The 21531-nt window shown below is 41.3% G+C and overlaps 1 protein-coding gene across 1 annotated transcript; it reads left to right on the top strand.

Moving 5' to 3' along the window:
• Positions 1-14927: 14927 nt before the first annotated feature.
• Positions 14928-21136, top strand: skor1b (SKI family transcriptional corepressor 1b; the record flags this gene model as incomplete). Its single annotated transcript, XM_079271211.1, has 7 exons — positions 14928-16664; positions 17015-17108; positions 17221-17325; positions 17444-17503; positions 17880-17954; positions 20263-20337; positions 21039-21136. Exons 1-7 carry the CDS (start codon positions 14940-14942, stop codon positions 21134-21136), a joined length of 2232 nt encoding a protein of 743 aa, XP_079127337.1. The 5' UTR covers positions 14928-14939.
• Positions 21137-21531: the final 395 nt, after the last annotated feature.

The raw sequence follows: 21531 nt of genomic DNA, 5'->3' as shown, positions 1-21531 counted from the left end.
GGTGGACCATTTTTCTCACAATTAATAGAGCTCCCCAAGAGACCAGGAGCCTATAGACTTGTGGAAATACTGTAGCAGCCTTCAGGCAGCTGGCTCGATGTGGCTTTCTTCCCCGTCACTCACATTTGTCGTAATGGCACGAGAGCCTCACTGGCTATTCCCCAATGCTGTGTGTATGCATGAGTGTGTGTGAGCCCACTGCCCCAAGCATGTCTCATTTCAAAGTGCTGTCACTCCCTGCTTCCTGGCATCTATTAACACCCACCATTATCATGCTAATCTACATTGTATGATTACATAAAGTAATTTATGCACGGTTCTATTCCATGGCTGCACAGGGATGCATGCGTCTATTGTTGAATGTTTTAAAAAGAACATTTTATGATCATCAGGTTCCTTTTATCGTCTCTTCCTCTTTGAATCGTGTCTGTTTTGCTTCCTTGTACTTTTCACACTTGTCTTCTTACTTTATCAACAAAATCCGCTAAAGCAAAGATCTGAACGCATCTGCCTACTGAGAAAATAATAGCTACAATCGTCAACTGAGCCATGCTGCTTTGTTCATGAAGAGACGATGAGTTGAGATCACTTTCCTCACAGTCCTCTTTAGCTCCAAATCGGAAATGGTACGAATGTGTTTTGCGTTGAAAGCAGAGGGCAAGAGATGAGCTCTCTTCCTCATTTATTCACAGCTAGTGGAGTAATTAGGAATGCAGAGGGCTGTTAAATTAAAACTGAATTGCACTTATTAACATTTTAACTACCAACCCCACCCTCTTTAGACACTAAACAAGGACAGTTTCAGCTCTAATATGCCTGAAGAATCCCGCTGAGGGGACTCTTTATGTATCCCTAAAACAAAGACGTTCTTTAAAGTAAGATCTCCCTTTTGTTTAAACAACCAGGCATTTAACATTCAGTGTAATATACCAGGGCTTCCTCCACGCTGTCAGGAGACGCACCGCCAGTGCTTCCCAAACTCTTTGCTTAATGGAACACTATTTGTGGTCAGATTGGAAAGCTAATGGTGGTCCCTTTGAGGGTAACTCTCCAAATTAAATAGCATGGATTCACATCTGTCAGACAAAACCAGGAGGCTCTTTGTAATCAATGACCCAAACCAAGAGAGGCTCCATGGGGGGCGCCTGCGCTATGATGGCAGCAAGCATAAGGAGCCACCAGGGATGCAGGCAGCTCACCTGCACTAACAGCCACTGTGCTGAGCTTGTGGAGCAGACTAGAACCTGCGAAGGAGCACCAACAGGGTTAATGTACATTTATAGAGCAGGTCAAACTACTTAGGCCAGGCACTGATTTATAATGCAGGAGTGCAATGTGACTAAACTGTAAAGGGAATTCTTGTTTTTCTGTGCAAACATTGCCGTCGGTGTTGTGTTAAAATGTTGAACCCCATTAATTTTATCACTCCCCCTCTCTTGTTTCTCTACGTCTTTAAATTTTGTTTGGAGGAGAGACTAGCGAGGCCTCCCGCTGTTCTGGAGAATTTCCTCTCGTTGTTAATTTTCCCTGCTCCATATGGCGCCACAGACACTTCACCTGCAGGCTGTAGCAGGCCGTGCGGCAGCCAGCAGACATCCTCGGGCTCAGGCTGTCATTTGCACAGGCCTGTGCATCTGTCTGAGCAGAACAGAGCACAACAGAACACAGACAACACTTCCCTTCACCTCGCACCTGACAAAAATCAGATGCTATTTCTGAAATATGGCAAAATAAAAAGGCGGTGGCAGGTTAACACAAGACCTTCATGCGAAAGGCTCACGTCCTCACGACCAGTTTGGAAAAGTCAAGCTCGAGCGTAGCCAGAGAAATCATGCCAAATGTGCATGTGTGTGTTTGTCAGTCTGTCTTTGAGCGGGTGCTAGTTTATGTGCACACAAGTGCATGTGTGCACTGGGGGCTTGAAGTTAGCCTATGGCAGAGCCATGGAAGAGAGGGTTTCATCCTGCTTGCCATTGATTAGAGAAGGGTCTTTAATTCCATCCCACCCCATGTTGTGATTCATTTGCATTCTGTGTCAGGAGGTAATGGAGTTTTGCTCCACGGTTTGCTGTGGAAATCTTGAAGATGTGGTCTAATGTGCATGCAGCCGCTAGCAAAGAGCTTTCTGATTTATTATGTCTCTTGTGTTAGCAAATGTGTCCCCTTCTTCCTTGTCTTGGGGTAGGACTTTGTGCTTTCAAATGGTTTGCAGAGTGGAGAGGTGCAAACATTGACTCCCAAGATATTTGACATGATTTTCTACAAAGATTTACATTCAAAACATTTGTAATTTTCTGTTCGTCTTACCTTTTGTGTTCAGCAAACATATTATTCTGTGTATTATTTTGACAAATTATGTTTTGAGTTCGAAGCATTTTATAACCATTTGTCTGTTGCAAAACTTAAGGTATTAGTGTTCATGTGTTTTACGTTACAGTGATTTATAATTGGGATAATTGACTTTCTAATTTATTTAAACATTTTCAAAACCAAATTTAATTGGCGTCTTTTACAGTATTTATTACTTCATTCAAATTGTCTTCGGAAACATTCTTTTGTGTAATTGGGTGTAATTTGATCATTACAACCTGATAGTCTTCATACTAGTTTCTCTGTAGCAACGTCTGCGAGCACTCGGTGTCCCTTGTCCAGCACGTGCCCTTATTTTCCATGAATCTTAAAAGATTCCTTCTCACAGAGGTCTGATTTTCCCATTATGTCTGAGATGAGATTAGAGGTTAGGGGAAGCCATACTGATGGGGCTGGATTGGCTCTGAGTCGATGACTCGGTTTGGTTTTCTGAGCAAAGTTGGGAAAATGTGGTGATAAAATTTGTCAACCTCTGGGGGAGGCCGTGTTCAGGGTCACGGCTAAATCTGTGCGCCGCGAGCAAAGAGCTAGCCCATAATTCCAGCACAGACTAGCAGAAAGCTGACCTCAGTACAGCTGAGGCCAAGCCGCACTGATTTCTGCCCACCTGGTCGTCGGTGGGATAACAATGAAGGCGAGGGGACAGACAGGGCTCTCTCTCGCTCTCGCTCTCTCTCTCTCTCGCTCTCTCGCTCTCTCGCTCTCTCGCTCTCGCTCTCTCTCTCTCTCTCTCCTGAATGTCCTTGCACACTGACCGTCTCCCTGCTTTCCTTCCTTCCTCCTCAAAAGAATATAGCTTTTCACACACAGCGTGCTGCTTTTGAAGTAACAAATGGAATTTTCAAGGCATCCTTACAAATACTTCGTCTGTCAAAGAAATAACGAAATAGATATTTAAAATGACAATAAATGCCCTCTGACAGTTGCTATCCCTTTTCATACACACATTCATTGTATTATATTAAAGTGTTGCATCAACATGCAATTGTGTTAATACATCTTACCTATTGTGAGTCATGGCTCATTCGCCTGATAAATATGTAAATTAAAATGTTTTATACTTGATAGCCAACATTAATCTCATTTGGATGTCTAAAGCCAAATTAAATGAGAAAGTGTAGCACACAGCAGTTTGGAACGTGTGCCGTGAATTCATCTCTGAATTAAAAAGGAAATGAGCAGGGAGCAGAACTTGCTCTTTTTTTTTATTACAAATGTTAATGAAAAATGTTATTGACTTGAACAAATGGAGAATACACCTGGAAATGTATATTAAAACCCCTTTCCAATTTCTCTCTCTGCGTAGGTTGCAATTATAGTTATTTCAGCAATAGTGGGGGAATTCATTTTGCGTGCAGACTGATAATGTTACCGGTGTAAGAAGAATGGATATTGTGTTGGATAGGGGGTCTCTAGGTATTTACAAGAAGTGGAGAGAATCAAAGCTTTATTTAATTGAAAGAATGAATCAATAACAGCTGTAGCCCTTTGTCAGAGAAGGCCTTGCAAAATGAGCAAGTAATTTACTGTGGACAAGCCGAGGCCCAGTGGATAGCTGATTGAAGGAGTGTAGACCATCACGTGGAGCGAGATGCAGGTATTTTAAGAACTTAATAAATAAGGAGGACGAGCGCTCCTGTGGACGGTTGCAGCGACCAAAGTGATTTGTCAATACTATGTTTTCTCCTCACCAGACGACGACAGACACACTGGATGTTTCTTCTCACTCATGCATGAATCCATAACTTTCAACATGTTCTCTCATCTTCAAGCGATCCATTTTGATGTACCCATTAACGGTAAACCTACAATCCTTTAATGTATGTTTGTGAAGGTTTCAAAAGTTTGTAAAGTGACATTTTTTGTTTTTATATTTGTACTTTTGCAGAAACTCTTTTTTTCTCTTTTAAGAGACGCTCCTCAACTGCATGAGACGGAATTGGCTTTTCCTCACTAGTTGCATCTTACAATCTAGTTCTTCATTGCTGCTGGATGTTGGTAAAGGTTTTCTCAGATTTCACTTATGCACCATTGCTCTCACGCCATCACCGAGATCCCTTTTTTTTCAATCAATCTTTAAGGTAAATTAGTCTCTGTGCACACTGGCAGCCATCCCAGTATGTAAATCCATGTGCTAATTCACAACATGATTTCATTTCAACTTCCAAGCAAATGAGATTTTAATTGAAAATGAGATCTTCCATAGAGTCTCTCACTGGAGATGTGCAGCAGGGGAATGATACTTCTCACAGATTGTTTTAAGAGACAAGGAGCCTTTTTTCTTCTTCTTCCAAGCCATTTAGAAAAAGATTGTATGTCTCTCAGCCCGCCGTTTCCCCACAACCTGCAGGTTAGTGAAAATGCTCTGTGAAATTAACATTGTGCTTCAGCTCCTCTTGAAGAGGCGGGCTATTAACATTTGTGTATTTTCATTATGTTAATGTTGTTAACACATGCCCACAGATTGCCACCAGTGGTGCAGTAATTTTGTCTTGCTGATCATAAAGTGTCCGAGTGGGTCATTTTGATTATGACATGCTAATTACATATTGCCTTTGCTGTCTGTGTATTCGCCCCCCCCCCCCCCCCTCCAAACTCAGAGAGACCTACAGCCTTTAATAGTCAGCTTTTATGAGTTTGAGGAAAGAATATAAAAGATCTCTGCCTATGTTCCTGACGGCGATGTAGCACGCATGCTTCACTGCTTCCCTTTAAACTTCCTAAATTGTGTTTCACAATAAATAGATGCCCAAGCCTTTAACTGCCAGTATTAGATTAGATACCATTAGATGTAATAGAAAATTCTCTCCTTGTAATATTTTCATAAGAGTTTGAGGCGTTTGATTAATCTGACCACATTTTATTGCATTAATGATTTTTTTTCCTTTCCACTCTGCTGTAAAGACATTGTACACAAGCTAATGCTGTTTTCTCTCTCCTCACTCTCATTCATCCTCAGCCGTTATTGCAATGCATTGTTGATGAGGTGAGTCGGCGTCTTATGTGCTTTCACTCCTAAAGTCATTCCTAATGGAGTGGAAACCTTATATTTTGTTTCCTAATGAAGCACAGGAGTGGCAGACAGCTCCGCTTGGGCTGTCCTATGGCTGCCTGCAGGTTGAAGCCACCGGGCCGAGCCAAGCTGCTCTGAGGGAGCCAGCAGGGGATGTTGGGCCGCGGCAGCAGACAGCTTACACATGAACTTATGCACAGGTTGAGCAAATCTGAGGACACAAATCAAAAAATGTCTAATGGGGGAGGAAGTATTCATGATATGTTACCTTAGTAAAGCAATACATCTATTTAGAAATAATTTTACCTCAGAAGAAATGTGAAAATATTATCCGAAATATGCACTTAAAGGTACAGTGTGTAACATTTAGGGGGATCAATTGGAAGAAATTTAATTTAAATTGAATATTAGTAGAATTGTGTTTTCATTACCTTAGAATGAGCCGTTTATATCTACATACAGAGCCCAGAACGGACAAACTCAACACTGGCTCTGGATAGGGTCAATTCAGGTGTTTGTGTTTTCGCGTTGGCCGGCATAAATCTATACGTGCTTGACCAAAACATTCTCACTCCCAACTCTTAAAATACTGACGTTTGGTACAGTGTCTTCAAACTATGACCCTCTACGTACACCTCTAGTGTCAGTTTTGGAAGTCGTGTCAATATTCGCTCGTGACGTGAATAGTATCTTTTTTTGAAATGTACTTCTTTAAAGGAAGTTAGGTTTTGGCAACAAATATACTTAGTCAAGTTAACATCAACTACGCTCTTTTCGGGTTCGGGCTACCAAGCGTCGGTATTTTTGACGAGTTGTGAATGAGACCGGGTTGGCTTAGCACACGGGAGAAGTTTCAGTTGGTGGCAATCTGCAACCTCATCGCTATGCCGCCAAATCTACACACTAGAGACGAACAACATCACTCTCATATCTCTACGATGAACATGAAGCTACAGCCAGTAGTTGGTTAGCCTAGCTTAGCTTAGCAAAAAGCCTGAAAACAAGGGGAAACTGCTAGCCTATGGCTTTTTCTGAAGATGGAAAACAAATCCACTGAGCAGCACTTCTAAAACTCAAGCATGAGCATGTTTCATCATCTACAAGAAACGTATGTGAAAACGACTAGGCTGTTTGTATTCTTGATGCTAAACTAAGCTGTCTGCTGGTTGTAGCTTCATATTTAATGGACAGATATGCGAGTGGTATCAATCTTAGTGCATTTCCCATAATGTTGAATTATTTCTTTAATCTGCGAAGTAGTTGCTCTCAGACAAATGTGGTGGAGTAAAACATACTCTATAAAAAAATGAATTAGAAGAAAGTATCTCAGTCATCTGTCAAGTATAGCACTTGAGTAAATGTACTTAGTTATATTCCACCACTGAAAAAGGGCCAGCAGTTGTATTTTTTGTTCTGCCAGAATAAACAATCCAGCAGCATTTGTTTCCACAGCACAATATACTGTAAAGGAAACTGTCTCTGTATGTAACCAGTCTAACTCTATCACATTATTACAGTGCTGTACTCTGACTAAAATTATAAGCTTTTCGTCAGCAGAAAAATGTGAGTATTTGATGGAAGTGATGGATCTGTGCACCGAGAGTCCATTGGAAACTATCTGAGCTATTCTGAGCTGAGGTTTCACAGCAAGGTCACTTTTAAAGCAAAATGTCTCCTCCGCTATCTAGGTCACAGCACATTCTGTTACTTTCTCCGAAACTTCCTTCCTTCCTGCCACGGCTTATAATTAAACACGCACAATTATCCCAAATTTAATGGGATTTCAGAACCAGGCTTTTATTTAAGAGGTAATGAATAATATTTTAATTGCATATGTAACTGAGAGATAGAAATGTGCTTCTCTCATCACGTGTAATTACTACACTACATTTTTCTACTGTGATACTCTGAGAATGCGATCAATAGATGATGAGTGTCTTTTTTTCTGTATTTTTAAGGTCACTGTGTAACGGTTTCTAATTGTGAAATCATCAAGTAGGGGAAGAGAGGAGGCATAAGCACACTTAAAACATATGGACAGTGTCCTATTGTTTATTGATGTCTGTAATTAATGATATAATGCATGCCACTGAAGGAGTTTGACCTCTGAACCGATCATTATTCAGAGTGTAGCTGCATCAATCAAGCTGTGCTTTTCTCAGATCTATTTCTGTGCACCCCCTGAGGGACAGACAGGGCACCCACTGTATCCTCATTTGTATTCGGCTGACCAAGGCCATAGTATGAATGATTTAGAAGTCTGTATCAGACATGGACTATGAGAAGCAGTAATATGAGATTTTACAAGCTGCTGCTGAAGTTCATAAAGACTGCAGCTTCTACTTCTCTGCCTCAAACTCCAAGAAAGTAATTTTCTTTATAGGACCGTGGTGTATTTACTGCTGCTTTTTCTCTCAATTCCACCACAAAAACAACATGTATTTACTCGTCTTTGGGAGATGTATCCAGTTATGACAAGCTCAGTGATGTTATTCAGCCTCTCCGCATCATAATGACCATATGAATGTCTGCCTTTTGGATGGAGTGCTGGCCAGATTGTTTGGGCGATCTGGAAGGAGCGACATGCATCGCTGCCCAGCCTGAGGTTTAGAGGTGGTGTTGATGTCCCACTCCACCAAGCATCCCAGCCTCTCCTCGGGACGGGTGTATTAGAATAAGTCATTTCATTGTTAATTTAAATGGCTTAATACATCACTCTAAGGTAACAGAGTGATGTGTGCGCAGCAGAGGGAGAGAGTATGAGAAAGAGAGGGAGAGAGATGCCATGGGGTGTTTCTTTAATATCAAATGAAATTGAATCCTGCATTACCTCACTTGTGTCGTTTCTCAAGCAGCTCCCAGGCTATTAATGGAAAACTGTGACAGGATTGGTTCAGTCTTTCGGTTCTTTAATTTCACCGCAGCTCCCAAATGTTAGGTCTTTGTCTCATTGCTGATCCCTGGCTGAGCTATGGTGTTGTCTTTATCCCGCCTCCAGTCCATTGTGGCTGTGTGTTGTGTTATTGGGTCAGGTGAATCTATCAAGGATGGAGAGTTGGGCAGTTCACACACCAGGGGGATAATTACAGGGTGATTGGTTTCCTCACGCTCTCTGCTCCCACTATCTTTGTCTCCTCTCTGTTAGCCTCGCCCTTACATAAACGCACACAGCATGTCTGGCACTGGAAGTCGACCAAAAGCTGCTTAGTCCTGGGACCCCGGCCCTCTTGTTCAATCTCCGGGGCTCTGCTTTTAAACAGCTGTGTGTGTTTAACAGAAAACGTGTGCACCATTGTTTACAGATGTTTGTGGATTTATTTACACCAGAGGATTGAATGGAACTCAGGAGACAGCTGACTTTAAGTCTCCGCCAACACATCTACTGCTATTATTAACCGAACCTCTTCTCATCAATAATTCATCACAGTTAACTTTCTGATGTCACACTTTGTCTGTCTCTCTCGGCCCTGAATCCTCTCATCTGCGTGTCCTTTCTGGGTCATAATGATACACTCTCTCAAGCTGCTGGTCAAGTTCATATAAACACCAGTTTAATTAATTACTGTGTAAAACTAGTTCCAGTTTTGACCCTTTAAAGGACTCGTTTGACATTTTGGGAAATATCAAAATTCACTCTCTTGTTGAAAGTTAGTTATGAAGAGCAATGCCACTCTCGTCTGACCTTAAAATATGAAGCTACAGCTAGGACTCTGTTAGCTTATCTTAGCTTAGCATGAAGACTGGAAACAGCTAGCCTGGGTCTGTTTAACAGAAATTAAATCCACCTGCAGCATTTGGGGGTTATGTTTCGGCGGACTAATTCTTGGACGGGAGCAGCGACTTCCTGTGACTTTCCCCTCATAAAGCCACAAAATGTCATTTGTATGCTTTGGTCTTTGTACGGACAACAAACAAACAAGGTGCTGCTTGCCCCGGCTTAGTTAGGATTCTCTCACCGGACTGCTACAACCTGCAAGACGAAGTTCATGTGACCGACGAAGAGAACCAAAGGTAGGCTTGTTTTTGGTTGCCTTGCTAGTTCGTAGCTAAGTTAATTCGTGATAAAACACACAACAAAACCGTCCCTGAAAAACATTTAAACTGTACAGCAATGAAACAAATGTAAAATCAACCTGCCTCATTTCTTTAGTTATTGACCTCTTTCTATTTTTGACAAAACGGTCTTTTATCACCATGTTTTGAATGTCATCAATGCAAGTATGTTAACATGTGAAAATTACAGAAACAAACGGACTTGTAGTAAGCCAACCTCCCTCCAAAGTATGTTCTTCATCAATATCTGTAGGCCTATTTTACAAAATGCTAAATGTTGAGCTATTCCTTTAAACCTTTACTTACATGCATGTTTGATACAGCTTGTATTTCTGCGATGTGTTTGCTTTTGAAAGTTTATAACCGTAGAAGAGCTGCTTCCTTTGGAAGGGGTCTTTTACTAGTTCATAAAGGAAAGATTTCCCCCCCCCCCCCCCCCCCAATCCCTGGTGCTGACAAGTATGTTAACACAACTTCTCACCTGCATGTGATCTTGATGGAAATCTCTGGTCCTCTGTTCACACAGAGAGAGAGAGACCCGGCTATTTGCACTTCCTGACTTTGAAAGCTGTCAGCAGAGCAACGGTACTACTTTCAGTACCCTGGACAGTTCCTCCACAGAGACCTGCAGTGTTCAAACCGGAGGCTCTCACCTCACCCCAAAGTCTGACAGGGGACCCCAAGACTGAGTCCAACACTGAGATTTGCCTCTTGCAGACTATTGTGTGTATGTGTGTGGGCATGTGTGTGCGCGTGTGATGAGTCCACTGAGTCGACCAGCCCTTCCCCCCACGTATCATCCACCCAGAGCCATTCTATCTGTATGGAAATTTGGGCTCCACAGCTGGAATCCCACAAAGCACTGTCATCTACTAATAGTTATTATCTCTTTGGCCTGCTCCCTCACAAAAACCCTGCAATACGAGCACATCGCATCTTTATGGTAATGCCCTACAATATAGCCCCCGGCCATGGTGCATAGACCTTTGTTATCATTACGATAATTCCCATTCTCACTTGACTCCTCATTACACCACTGAAACTGCTCGGGTTGGATATAGACAAATTCCTGCATCTTTCTTTATTACACTGTAGCATACAGTGTTGATACACAAAACTTAAACTCCCTAAATAAACATAGTGAGGCAGTCGGTATGATGACAATTAAGCATAAGATTTGTCATTATGAATTAGCAGCGGAGAGGCCTGTGTGCTTGTTGGGCATATTTGTTGTAGATATGGCTAAATATCACCATATCTTGTTGTTTTCGCAAAACTCTGTTGTCTTCGTTCATAATGCAAACTGAAATGACAAAATAACAAAATGAGTTTGCTGCAGAGCTTGTGGTGAGATTATTTGTGATGGGCTGTTTGCAAGGTCTAGGATGAACTTAAAATCTTGACAAAATGAGTTTTTTCTTTCCATGTGTAAATAGTTCAGTCTGCTATAACGCAATGTGAAACAAAATGCATTTTAATTGTTTTCTTTTCAACACAGAGAAATTAAGAACAAACTCAACTCTTTAGTCCGGTCATCGGATGGTGAAATCTGCCTTCTGTGTGCCCTCCGCCTTACCTTCAACACATATTGCATTCCCCTGCACATTGCATATTTGCTCTAGCTTGTGACATGTGCATTTTACTTTTTTATATATCATTTTCTTTTTTTATCCTCTATATTTCTTTTTTTCTAATTCTGTATATATACATTTTTTTAATTTTAGGATTATGCCAAATTTTATTTCACGGAACGAATTACTTCCAGTGATTAACGTCCTCTTCTTCTCTGAGTCTAATGTGATAAGAGGCTGAATTATTCAGAGGTTTCTTGTTTGGTTTTCCACAATCAAATAGACAGGAGAGCAGGTGATTTATATATATGCCACGATGAGCTTAGGGTCAGCTCCATGTAAGAAGCAAAGCACAGAGAGACACGGACCTCGCTGTGGCTGCTCGTGTCCTTGCCTCTCTCCATGAATGCCCACACAAGGCCTCTGGATTGACACAAAAAAAGTAATTGCGGAGTGATTGGCGCAGCTTGTCCCATGCAGCCTGCGTTCTGCACTTGAAGGCTCTCCTCGGAGCACCCTCATTGTCACACAGCCTTTTAGCACCTTTGTTCCTACCTTCCCATAGGACCTCACAGCTCACCATTGGCAGATGAGTCCCTGTCTGTGACAAAAGGGTCCCTGCGCTCAGCCTCATTTGATGCAGGGATGAACTCCCCCTACTCCCTCACACACACACACACACACACACACACACACACACATATATATATATATTGCACACCACCTCCTGCTAGAAGAAATGTTCCGTTTAGCGGTAGAGGATATGGGGGTCAGGACCCAGGGGTGGGCTTTTTTGGAGACAAATAAACATCAGAGCTGGAGAGGAGTGATGTCTTGTTTACACATTAGCAACCATTTAGCAAGTCTCGCTGTTTCCACTCCGTCTCTCCGGTGGCCTCTCAAACAGCTGATCTTTCTCTTTTGTTTGTCTTTGCAGCTCATAATCCAGTCAGGGTCATCACTGGATGATTTGAACAGTCTTGAGTTGATCTTGATTTGGCTCTGTGCTGCTAAATGTGACAGTAAGCCGGTTAGAATAAGTCATGTATATCAAGTTTCTCATAAATAACTGTGACTCATCCAGCATATTAGAAAGATCCGGAATAATTAGCCAACAACACTTTCCCCTGATTGTCATCAAACATGTTTTCCACATTTTTCTCTGTTCTTTGCCTTCCACTGTTCATTTTTATGATATGCAATCAGGCAAAAACACACACGCACACATGCACACAAACACAAACTGCATCTTTCTAATACCATCTAATGAGGTGATGACCAACCACTTGTTATAATTGCTTCAGTCTCCTTTTAATTTTCAAGCTTATTAATCATATGTAGAGTTATTTAAGAATGCATAAATTAATCTTAGATTAAAAAGCCTATCAAAGCCTCAAAACAATTAAAGAGTAAGGTAAGATTTCCCCTGGGCTGGCACTTTTATTTTAATAGAGTGTTCAGGTGATTATCATACTTTGATGCAGCACTGTGATTAATACAGACACACTTTTAAATGAGCTGCATGTTCTCCCATGCAAAAAAAGGTAGAATAAGCATTAGCCTTATAATGACCTTACTGACTTCTTGGGTACTTTCGTCACTTATTCGCACCCTCACATTACACCTCTTCCAACAGTGAATGAGTTTCTGAATGTTACTTTTAGTTTAAAAATATGCAAATGTCTTGATTGTAAGGGTCTACTTACAATCTCTGTAGGTGTACAGACATTAGATCATTCCAGTTGGAGTCTTTCACACTGTCAATAAAGCTTTGAATTGATCTGAAAGCAAAAAGTACTTTTACTTAAGATGTTTGTGTTGATGACAATCAAAGTTTACCAGGCCTTACCGTTCAATAATCAATAGGTAGCAGATGGAGTAGATATCGCTGCTTGATTTAAATTGTCTCTTTTGACGCGCAGACACGCCTCAAGTTGGATCACAGTCGGTTCATTTATGCATTTTCATATAAGATTTACACTGAATCTTTTAAACATTGATCTTGGTTCTAAAACGTGTGTAATCCCAAAGGCAAATAGATAGCGAACTGGGGTTTTTTTCATGATATTCTTTCTTCCCCAACAAAGAAAAAACAAATCACATTTTAAGCATTAAGTCGTAAAGGTTTCACATTTTCATTTTAGAATACGATTTGACAACAATTTTTTATTGCTTGGCGAATAACAGTAAAATAGTTCATTACCATTTCGATTTACATTTAGCAGCATAACTGTTTTACGATCAAATGATAGTTTTATTAGACCAGACGTATTGTTATTATTTTGAAATTAGCCAATCGCCAGATATATGTAGCATGCTGCCTGAATTCAAATTAACAATATCCTCCTCTCTTGAAATAAGTGAATAAGGATAAAGAAATTGTCATTACTGCTGTCCCACTCTGTCCCACTGAAGTCCATCGGACCAAAAGGAACGTGTCCTGTTTCCGTCATCAAAGCGCCATCAATATTACATCAGCGCTTGGCAACGCGCGTGCTGCCAAATTACAATGATTCACCCAAAGCTTTATTGACTTTAAAAAGTGAGATCCCCGTCGCTTATACTGTGAGGCTGTCCGCATTGTTCTCTGTCTGATCTTCTTTTTCCTTTTTTTCGACTCACAGAAAACAAAACAAAGCGCAGATTGCAGAGAGTGACCTTTAGAGCAGCTGGTTATTGTCAAAACGCATGTAGGCGAAGTGTTGCTCGTAAACGATGAATCCGTGGGAACCCAGCACGTGTTGAAGGCCTGCGCGCCGTATTCATCAGCGGGCCTGACTCCATGCGCACAACAATGTGTCGGTGGGTCCGTGCTGTTTTTAGCGGCGTGTCAAACCCCAGCCTCCTCCATGCATAATGCCAATTACATTGCGCGTGGGTTTTTTTCAACAGGAAAGTGCAAATGAATGTATTAAATGCAATGGTCAACAGAGTGCTCTGCTGAGTAATTGCAGATTCATGTTTTATTTTTAATTTGGAATATATTTAAACATATAGGCTGCATTAAGCAACATGTTTAGTTAACCTACTGGTTTTTTTGTTGTTTTTTGGGGGGATAATGTTAGACATTCATAAACCATGTGTAGACCTGCAGGCTGCTACAAGACCAAACACGCAAACCAAAGCGTCTTCATTGGTCATGAATCCATAGTTAACGCAGACTATTCTGTGTGAGTGGGAGTGCCTCGCCATAAGTTTCGCCGTGACTTGATTGCTGTGTGTGTCGTGGAGGGGGCTGTACTACAGTCTGTATGCCATGTGGACACTGCTGCTGCTGCTGCTGCTGCTGCTGCTGCTCGCGCAACACAAACAGGAGGGAGGCGGTGTTGCACGGACAACTGCGTCCCACTCCTCAAGCAAACATCTTCCTCCAACACACACTTCTCATCGCATCCGACTTTCACCTGATCACAGCTTTCTAATTCATGACGGAGGGGGAAATTAAAGGTGAGTTTTGGAAACTGATTTCGAAGGTAGCACAGCCTGTGTTTGTGTCATGACTTTAATGCATCTATTAGCTTACAAAAAGAATGTTCACGCTCAGTCTGTTGAAATTATAACGTGCAATTATTCCGAATTTAAACCTGCTGTTGACAGTAAAAAAGGCGGAAGTTGCAGGCAAATATAAATAATTAAAGTAAGTGGAGTTTTAAGTGCAGGGAACATATCATTTGCCCATCAACAAGTCACAGACATAACGAGCTTTTTTATTCTTATTTTGGTGCAGAAATTTAAAAACAATTCAAGTTCGTGCAATTTCCTCAAGATAAAGGTCTGTCCTTTCTGTTGCCATGTTTAGCAGCTCATCAAATAATGATCTAAAAATCTCCATTAATGGGTTTTTATGAAACTTAACTTGAGGCTATTATGATATGGCCAAATCTCACATATTAATGATGAACGTCGTCTCTGCAGCTTCCAGGCCTCCAAGGATGGACTCCATACCTGCGGGACGAGACTCCAGCTCTTCGCCAAGCTCCAAGCAAGAACTTTCCTACACGAGCACCAAGAACCTGAAGCCCAACCAGGTCGGGGCGACGGTGCTGTACGGAATACCGATAGTGTCTTTGGTGATAGATGGCCAGGAGAGACTTTGCCTTGCACAGATATCTAACACGCTGTTGAAGACTTACAGCTATAACGAGATACACAACCGGCGTGTTGCGCTGGGAATCACCTGCGTCCAGTGCACTCCTGTCCAGCTGGAGATCCTGCGGAGAGCCGGTGCAATGCCAATCTCCTCCAGGCGCTGCGGGATGATCACTAAGCGCGAGGCCGAGAGACTATGCAAGTCATTCCTAGGAGCTCATGCGCCGCCTAAACTTCCAGACAATTTTTCCTTTGATGTTTCCCACGAATGCGCCTGGGGGAGTCGGGGCAACTTCATCCCGGCCAGATACAACAGCTCCAGGGCCAAGTGCATCAAGTGCTCCTATTGCAACATGTATTTTTCTCCAAATAAATTCATATTTCATTCGCATCGCACGCCAGAGTCCAAGTACACTCAGCCAGACGCAGCTAATTTTAATTCTTGGAGGAGGCATCTCAAACTATCAGATAAAGGGGGGCAGACAGATATACTACACGCATGGGAAGACGTGAAGGCCATGTTCAATGGGGGCAGTCGCAAGAGGACGCTGCCAGGCAGCGGGTCGGAGTCCGGTTCTTCCTTTAAATCACATGGACACAACCGTCCCCGAGACTTACCTGATATACCTGCAAAGATCCTCAGCTGCGAGGACAACCGGGGCGGCATGACGAGCACATGCAGCTACCCAATCATCCCCGTGCCCAGTAAAGGCTTCGGGATGATGCAAAAGATCCCACCGCCGCTCTTCCCTCATCCGTACGGGTTTCCAGCGTTCGGCCTGTGCCAGAAGAAAGACGACAGCGTACTGGGAGAGCAAAGCAAAGCGGGCCTCCCGGGTGTCCTGTGGCCCGGTACCAAGGACAGCGCCTATCACCCCTTCCCCATGTTCTGGCCCGCGGCGGGCCCGCTGCCCATGCCTCCGTACCCCCAGACTCAGCACAAACCTCCACCGGAGCTGCTGTGTCCTCCGAGACAGACTGACATGGACATATCTGAGCACAGCGACCGGAGCACCAACACGTCAAAAGACAGCATGGTTGACAACGACCGGTGCTCCAGCACTCAGTCGACGCGTAACGAAGACGACAAGTCGGAGGACGAGGCGAGGCCGCTGGAGGGGATGACCCTGGCGCCCCGGAAAATCAGCTACGTGTCCGCGTTCAGACCCGTTATTAAAGATGCCGACTGCATCGCCAAGCTGTACGGCAACAGGGGCGCTTACAACGGGTGTCGCACCGGCTATTTATCGCAGGATTTTTTGAGCGAGAGCTCGAGCTACCGGTCCATGTCTCCCTGCGTGGACAGCGAGGGCGAGCCGGACGTGGACGTGGAGACAAATAAAACACCAGAGGAGGAGGAGGACTCCCGGCCTCTGTCCTCGGTGTGTCCTCGGACTCCCCCAAGCGTGGCCCACAGCGTTTCATCAAACAGCTCAGACTCCAAGAGCCTGCAGGAGAGCAGTCTGGTTGATTCCCAGAAAATGAGCCTCCACGTGGCCCAGTCCTCTGACAGAGAACTGCAAAACAAACAGTCATCAGAGACCCACATAGCTGCGTCTTTTACTGAAGTGAGTGACTTATAACTGAAACATGGCCATAATAAGCTGTATTATCGCTCTAAAGTTGTCTGCAAATGTGTTTCTTTCATTGGCTTGTGTGTGTTTTTTTAAACGGATATATTTGTGCTCTTGTGGCAAAATGTGAAATTTATGTTAAAACGGTGTAACAGCAGCAACAAACAGCATGTCCTCAGCATTTAGAAAAAAAGAAAAACATAAATCAATCCTTTAAATAAAAATGTACACACTGAAATTTAGAGTATATTTTTAATTGTTATTTTTTGGATTAATTCTAATTATTTTGCCAACCCTCTTGCAATTTTAAGAGTTCAAAGAAGTGGTGATTCTGTCTTCTTTAGGTGTACACACCGGAGAGGGGTGAGCTGCAACAAAGGAGCAGTCCCTATCAATTCAGACCTGCGAATTACAAGACTGGAGTACTTACAACAAATGGTTCGACTTTTTTTCTGTTTTTGTAACAACATTTTGCTGTAAAAAAAAATAAATAAATAAAAAAAGAAGAAAGAAAGAGGTTACAAATTACATCGATTTATTTTTTCTTAAGATGAGAGTGCAAGTAAAGAAGAGCCGTCTTCCACAGTGGAGGAGATCGAAACGAAATGTTTTAATGAACAAAGCAGTGATGAGAACCAGCAAGAGCCGGATGAGGGTAAGTTACACCGAGGTCAGCGAGTTGGATTTTCTCTGTTATGAGTAAGTTTCAAGAAATCGGCTCTGGGTCTACTTTTTCCAGATAGAGGAAAATCATTTATTTTCTGTGTATTCAGGCGAGGACGCGCCAGCCAGAGCTCTGCCGTCACAAAGAGCCATAGAAAGTCTGGCAAAAGGTAAGACGATGTCTTACCGTCAGATATTGACAGATAACAAGCTTCTTTAAAAATAAAATTTATATTATGAATATAATTATGAATATTGATTTAGCTATTAATATTATCTAAAAACCCGTATGTTTACAGATTTGTTTTCTTTCTCTGGTTTGCCTTGAGGCAGATTATTTGGCATTCGTCACAACAACATCAAAGGCGATGTTTTTTTACATTTTATTTTTTTACTGCAGGCCCAGGAAGACCTGCTCTGAATAGTCGATGTAAATGATGATGGTGTCCTCATCACTGTCATTAAAAATAGGAAACTGTCCTAGAAGGAATCCTGCTGTGCCATATTCTCCTCCTCCAACATCCTCTATTTCTGTCTGCTTTTTAGAGGAACTACAGAAGCAGCTGTTAGAGCAAGTTGAGCTGAGGAAAAAGCTGGAACGTGAATTTCAAAACTTGAAAGGTAAGCTAAATTCTGCAACCGTGCTTTTCCACTATGTGGGCTTTTATCACCACAGCAGTGATTTAACAGACAGAGACTCAAAAGTCCTTCTGGTGAATGTTAAGTGTTGCTCGCCTGTCATGTTTTTGAGTCAGGCCAAAACATGAACCCATGCCATCATGCCACGACCAAATCGTGCATGCAGGTGCTCCTCTCTGCAGAGCAAAACAAGATTTTAAAGGGCACCGTTCTTCCAAAATTGCTAAGTGGTTAAGGGACACACTCCCCTGGAAAGAGGTGCTTTCAAAACCCCGTTTAACAATGATTTGAGAGGATTATTTCATACAGCAATTATTAACCTTCAGTCCAAAAACATCCATGCATCTTTAGAAAATAGCTGAAGAAAGTGCAGATATTTTGGGACTCGATTTCAACAACAGAAACATGGTTATAAAACTTGTTTTAAATAGATATCAACATACAGAAAATTAAAAAAGGAAGGTGAAAAAACAAGTTGAGAATAAAAGTAACTGAATTTAAATATCAGGATTGATATTAAGCTGCTTAGAATGGCAACACAATGAAAAGTGTGACAAAAAATTCTGTGTGCAATGCATAGAATATCTGCATTTGTATGCATACAAACTCAGAGATCCTAGTTCTTAAAAGAGAATTGTATCCACATCCAGGAGAAGCAAGAGGGCTTCATATGTATCTCAGGTGAATTGCAGGATGAAACACTCACATTCTGAATGCTCCAGTATTTTTTTTTATTGACAGTAACTCCTAAACACCTTCGCTCCAAAATGCTTGAAAACGTCTCACCCACTCAACTCTTTTCACATTCTGTTTTTCTAGAAAGCTATTTGAGAATCTCATTAAAATGGAGAATGGATGTGATGCACAGAACTGGTCTATCAGAACAGTGGAACAAAAAGCAGCCGTACTTCCCAAAGATAGTACTAGAACTTTATTTGTGCAAAATCTCAGATCTAAGTGAACAACAGAGTACTCTGTTATGTTGTACAAAGGTCTTAAAAAGTCTTTCTCAAAGTGTTTACGTTACTCGACCAGCCCGTGTAATGCAGATCAGTCTTGATCATCTTACATATACACCTAAACATCATAGGGGATACTCATTCTTTTACCAGCAAAAATATCTCAAATGTGACATGTTGTGTATTGTTTGAAATTATACTTATTTTGACTCACCTTTGTGCAACATCACATCTGTCAAAGTAAGGAGAATGTCTTAGAAATGTATTCAGAAAATCAAATTACATTTAGTTCTCTACAAATTCATCTCATACTCACTTCTACTACTAATACTACTGGATTTTGGAGTTTTGGATATCGTTTCATAATGTTCTACAAATAGGATACCAGTTAGTGATGCATCATTTAAAGCTGTATGGTGGATTTAACATGCATATTCAAATAGTCTTACTTTCATTATCTTTATGCATTCATTGCAGTATTTGGATCCAGCAATTGGAGTTTGATTAAAACACAAATCATAAAAGTGACAAGACAACACAACTGTTTTAATCTGGTGCGTTAGACAGAGTGCAAATACCTCCGTTCTACATTTATTCTCTTCTACTCTTAATTGTCAACAAGGTGGGTTGTTATAGGATCAAGTCACAGTCTGCAAACAAGATACAATTAAAATACGAACAAAAGCATGTCGATTACAACATCAGCACACATATCTCAACCGGTCTTGGACATATTTCGATTTTTACTTTAAAAAATAGAGGATTAGAGTCGAACTTCTTTTACAGACTGTTTTTCCATTTACACTTTATAATTTAAACTCTCATTGTTGCATTTGTTACAAAATTGTCTGACACCAAGCAATGACTTTGACTTTTTTTCAAGTTGAATTATTGTAAAGTGAATTGTCTTTAAAAATTCTAATTTCTTATCTTCATTATAAAACGTACATGCAAGTATGTCCACGTTTGCTTTAATTAATCGCCCTCTCGATGAGGTCGGTACCTGGTTTCTCGCTTTATCTTGAGAACAGCGCCCCCTAGAGGCTGGTGAATCTTCGGAATGGACCTCTTTAAGTGTTATCAATGTTATTAATCTGTTAAAAGCAAGCATTTATCGGGAGGACTTCAACCAACTAACCTCATACTCCCTGTGATTATTTCTATTGTTTGTTTTTATTTTCATTTGAACAGACAAATGTCACAACAACATTTGTATACATTTGTATATTCGTATAAAGTATTTACAGTAGCTAAATGAACGCATTGTATGTGTGTGTGTGAAATGGTTGTGGTATTGGATTACTGATTCAAATCTGCCATTTTTTTCACAGATAATTTTCAGGATCAAATGAAAAGGGAACTTTCCTACAGAGAGGAGATGGTTCAGCAGCTTCACATCGTCAGAGGTGAGAGCAATAAAGCAGAGGGAGCGGATACAGCAGCGTGGATTCACATTTACTGTGGCATGTTTACCGACGTGATTGATGACAAACTACATGCTTGAAATGCTCTGTGTATACAACATCAAGGATTTGCGTGGGTTGTCTGTGGCTATCATTTACTGTTTTGATACGCAAAGTCCGTTAAATGCACGCGAATCACTTGCACTTGTGTGGAAAACATTTCTCATTTTTCCACATTTGACCTGTGATCAATGTGTTCCACATATTAAATAAAGACACACGTTACCATATTAAACACAGACATGCATAACGTAAGGGACATTTCAAATAAAGATAACATTTCTTTCCAAGATTTAATTTGATTACCTGCAGCTCAGTGTGCATCTACCACCATTACCCACCTGGACGCTTTATGCAGCGACTTGGACCAAGAAAGAGAATTGGTGTTGTTCAGCAGAAGTTAAAAAGTAATTGTAAAATCGGTGGAACAGCAGCCAGTTTGGCAGATTACCTTTCTGTCAGACTCGACGATCCAAACATTTTTGGAGCATGAACTTCAATCAATTAATCCTATTATTATGTAACTGACTCAGCCTAATTCAAATACATCAATTGTGTGTTGTAGCTTAATATACTTTTCCATATAGACCGATTTACCATCACGTGCACGTACACTATTGATTGTTTTATCTCCTTTTTCATAGAAGCTCACGACGCTTTACACCATTTTTCGTGTAAGATGTTGACTCCTCGCCACTGCAGCGGATCATGCTCCTTCAAATCTCCTCTGCTACCGCCCTGAATCCGATTATAGCACATTTATATTAGAAGGAAACAAAGGACACATATACAGTTCCTGTCAAACCATGGAAAACTTCCGAGGAATCAAGTTAAAAGACTTGTGATATTATAACGTGTATCTCTACCCTCACTATTTATGTCACCATCTTGCATACAGTGTAATTTGTTTTCCTGAAATTATACCATTGATGATATTATTATTTGTGGCAAAGTGCAATGACAATGTATGTATCTTGTAATAGTTATAGGTTGTTTTTTTTGTCAATAATCGCAGCTTTGACGAGCCAATTCATTGATCATTATCCAGTATTGTGAATGAGCCTCTTTTGCTGTGTTCTTCTTTGCAGACGAATAGCTTCCTTTGGATGTAATGCACTTTAAACAAATGAATTACCA

Source organism: Melanostigma gelatinosum (genome assembly GCF_949748355.1).
Source record: "Melanostigma gelatinosum genome assembly, chromosome: 1".
NCBI lineage: Eukaryota > Metazoa > Chordata > Actinopteri > Perciformes > Zoarcidae > Melanostigma > Melanostigma gelatinosum.
The sequence above is the reverse complement of the archived record's forward strand: the minus strand, read 5'-3'. Positions and strand labels throughout refer to the sequence as shown.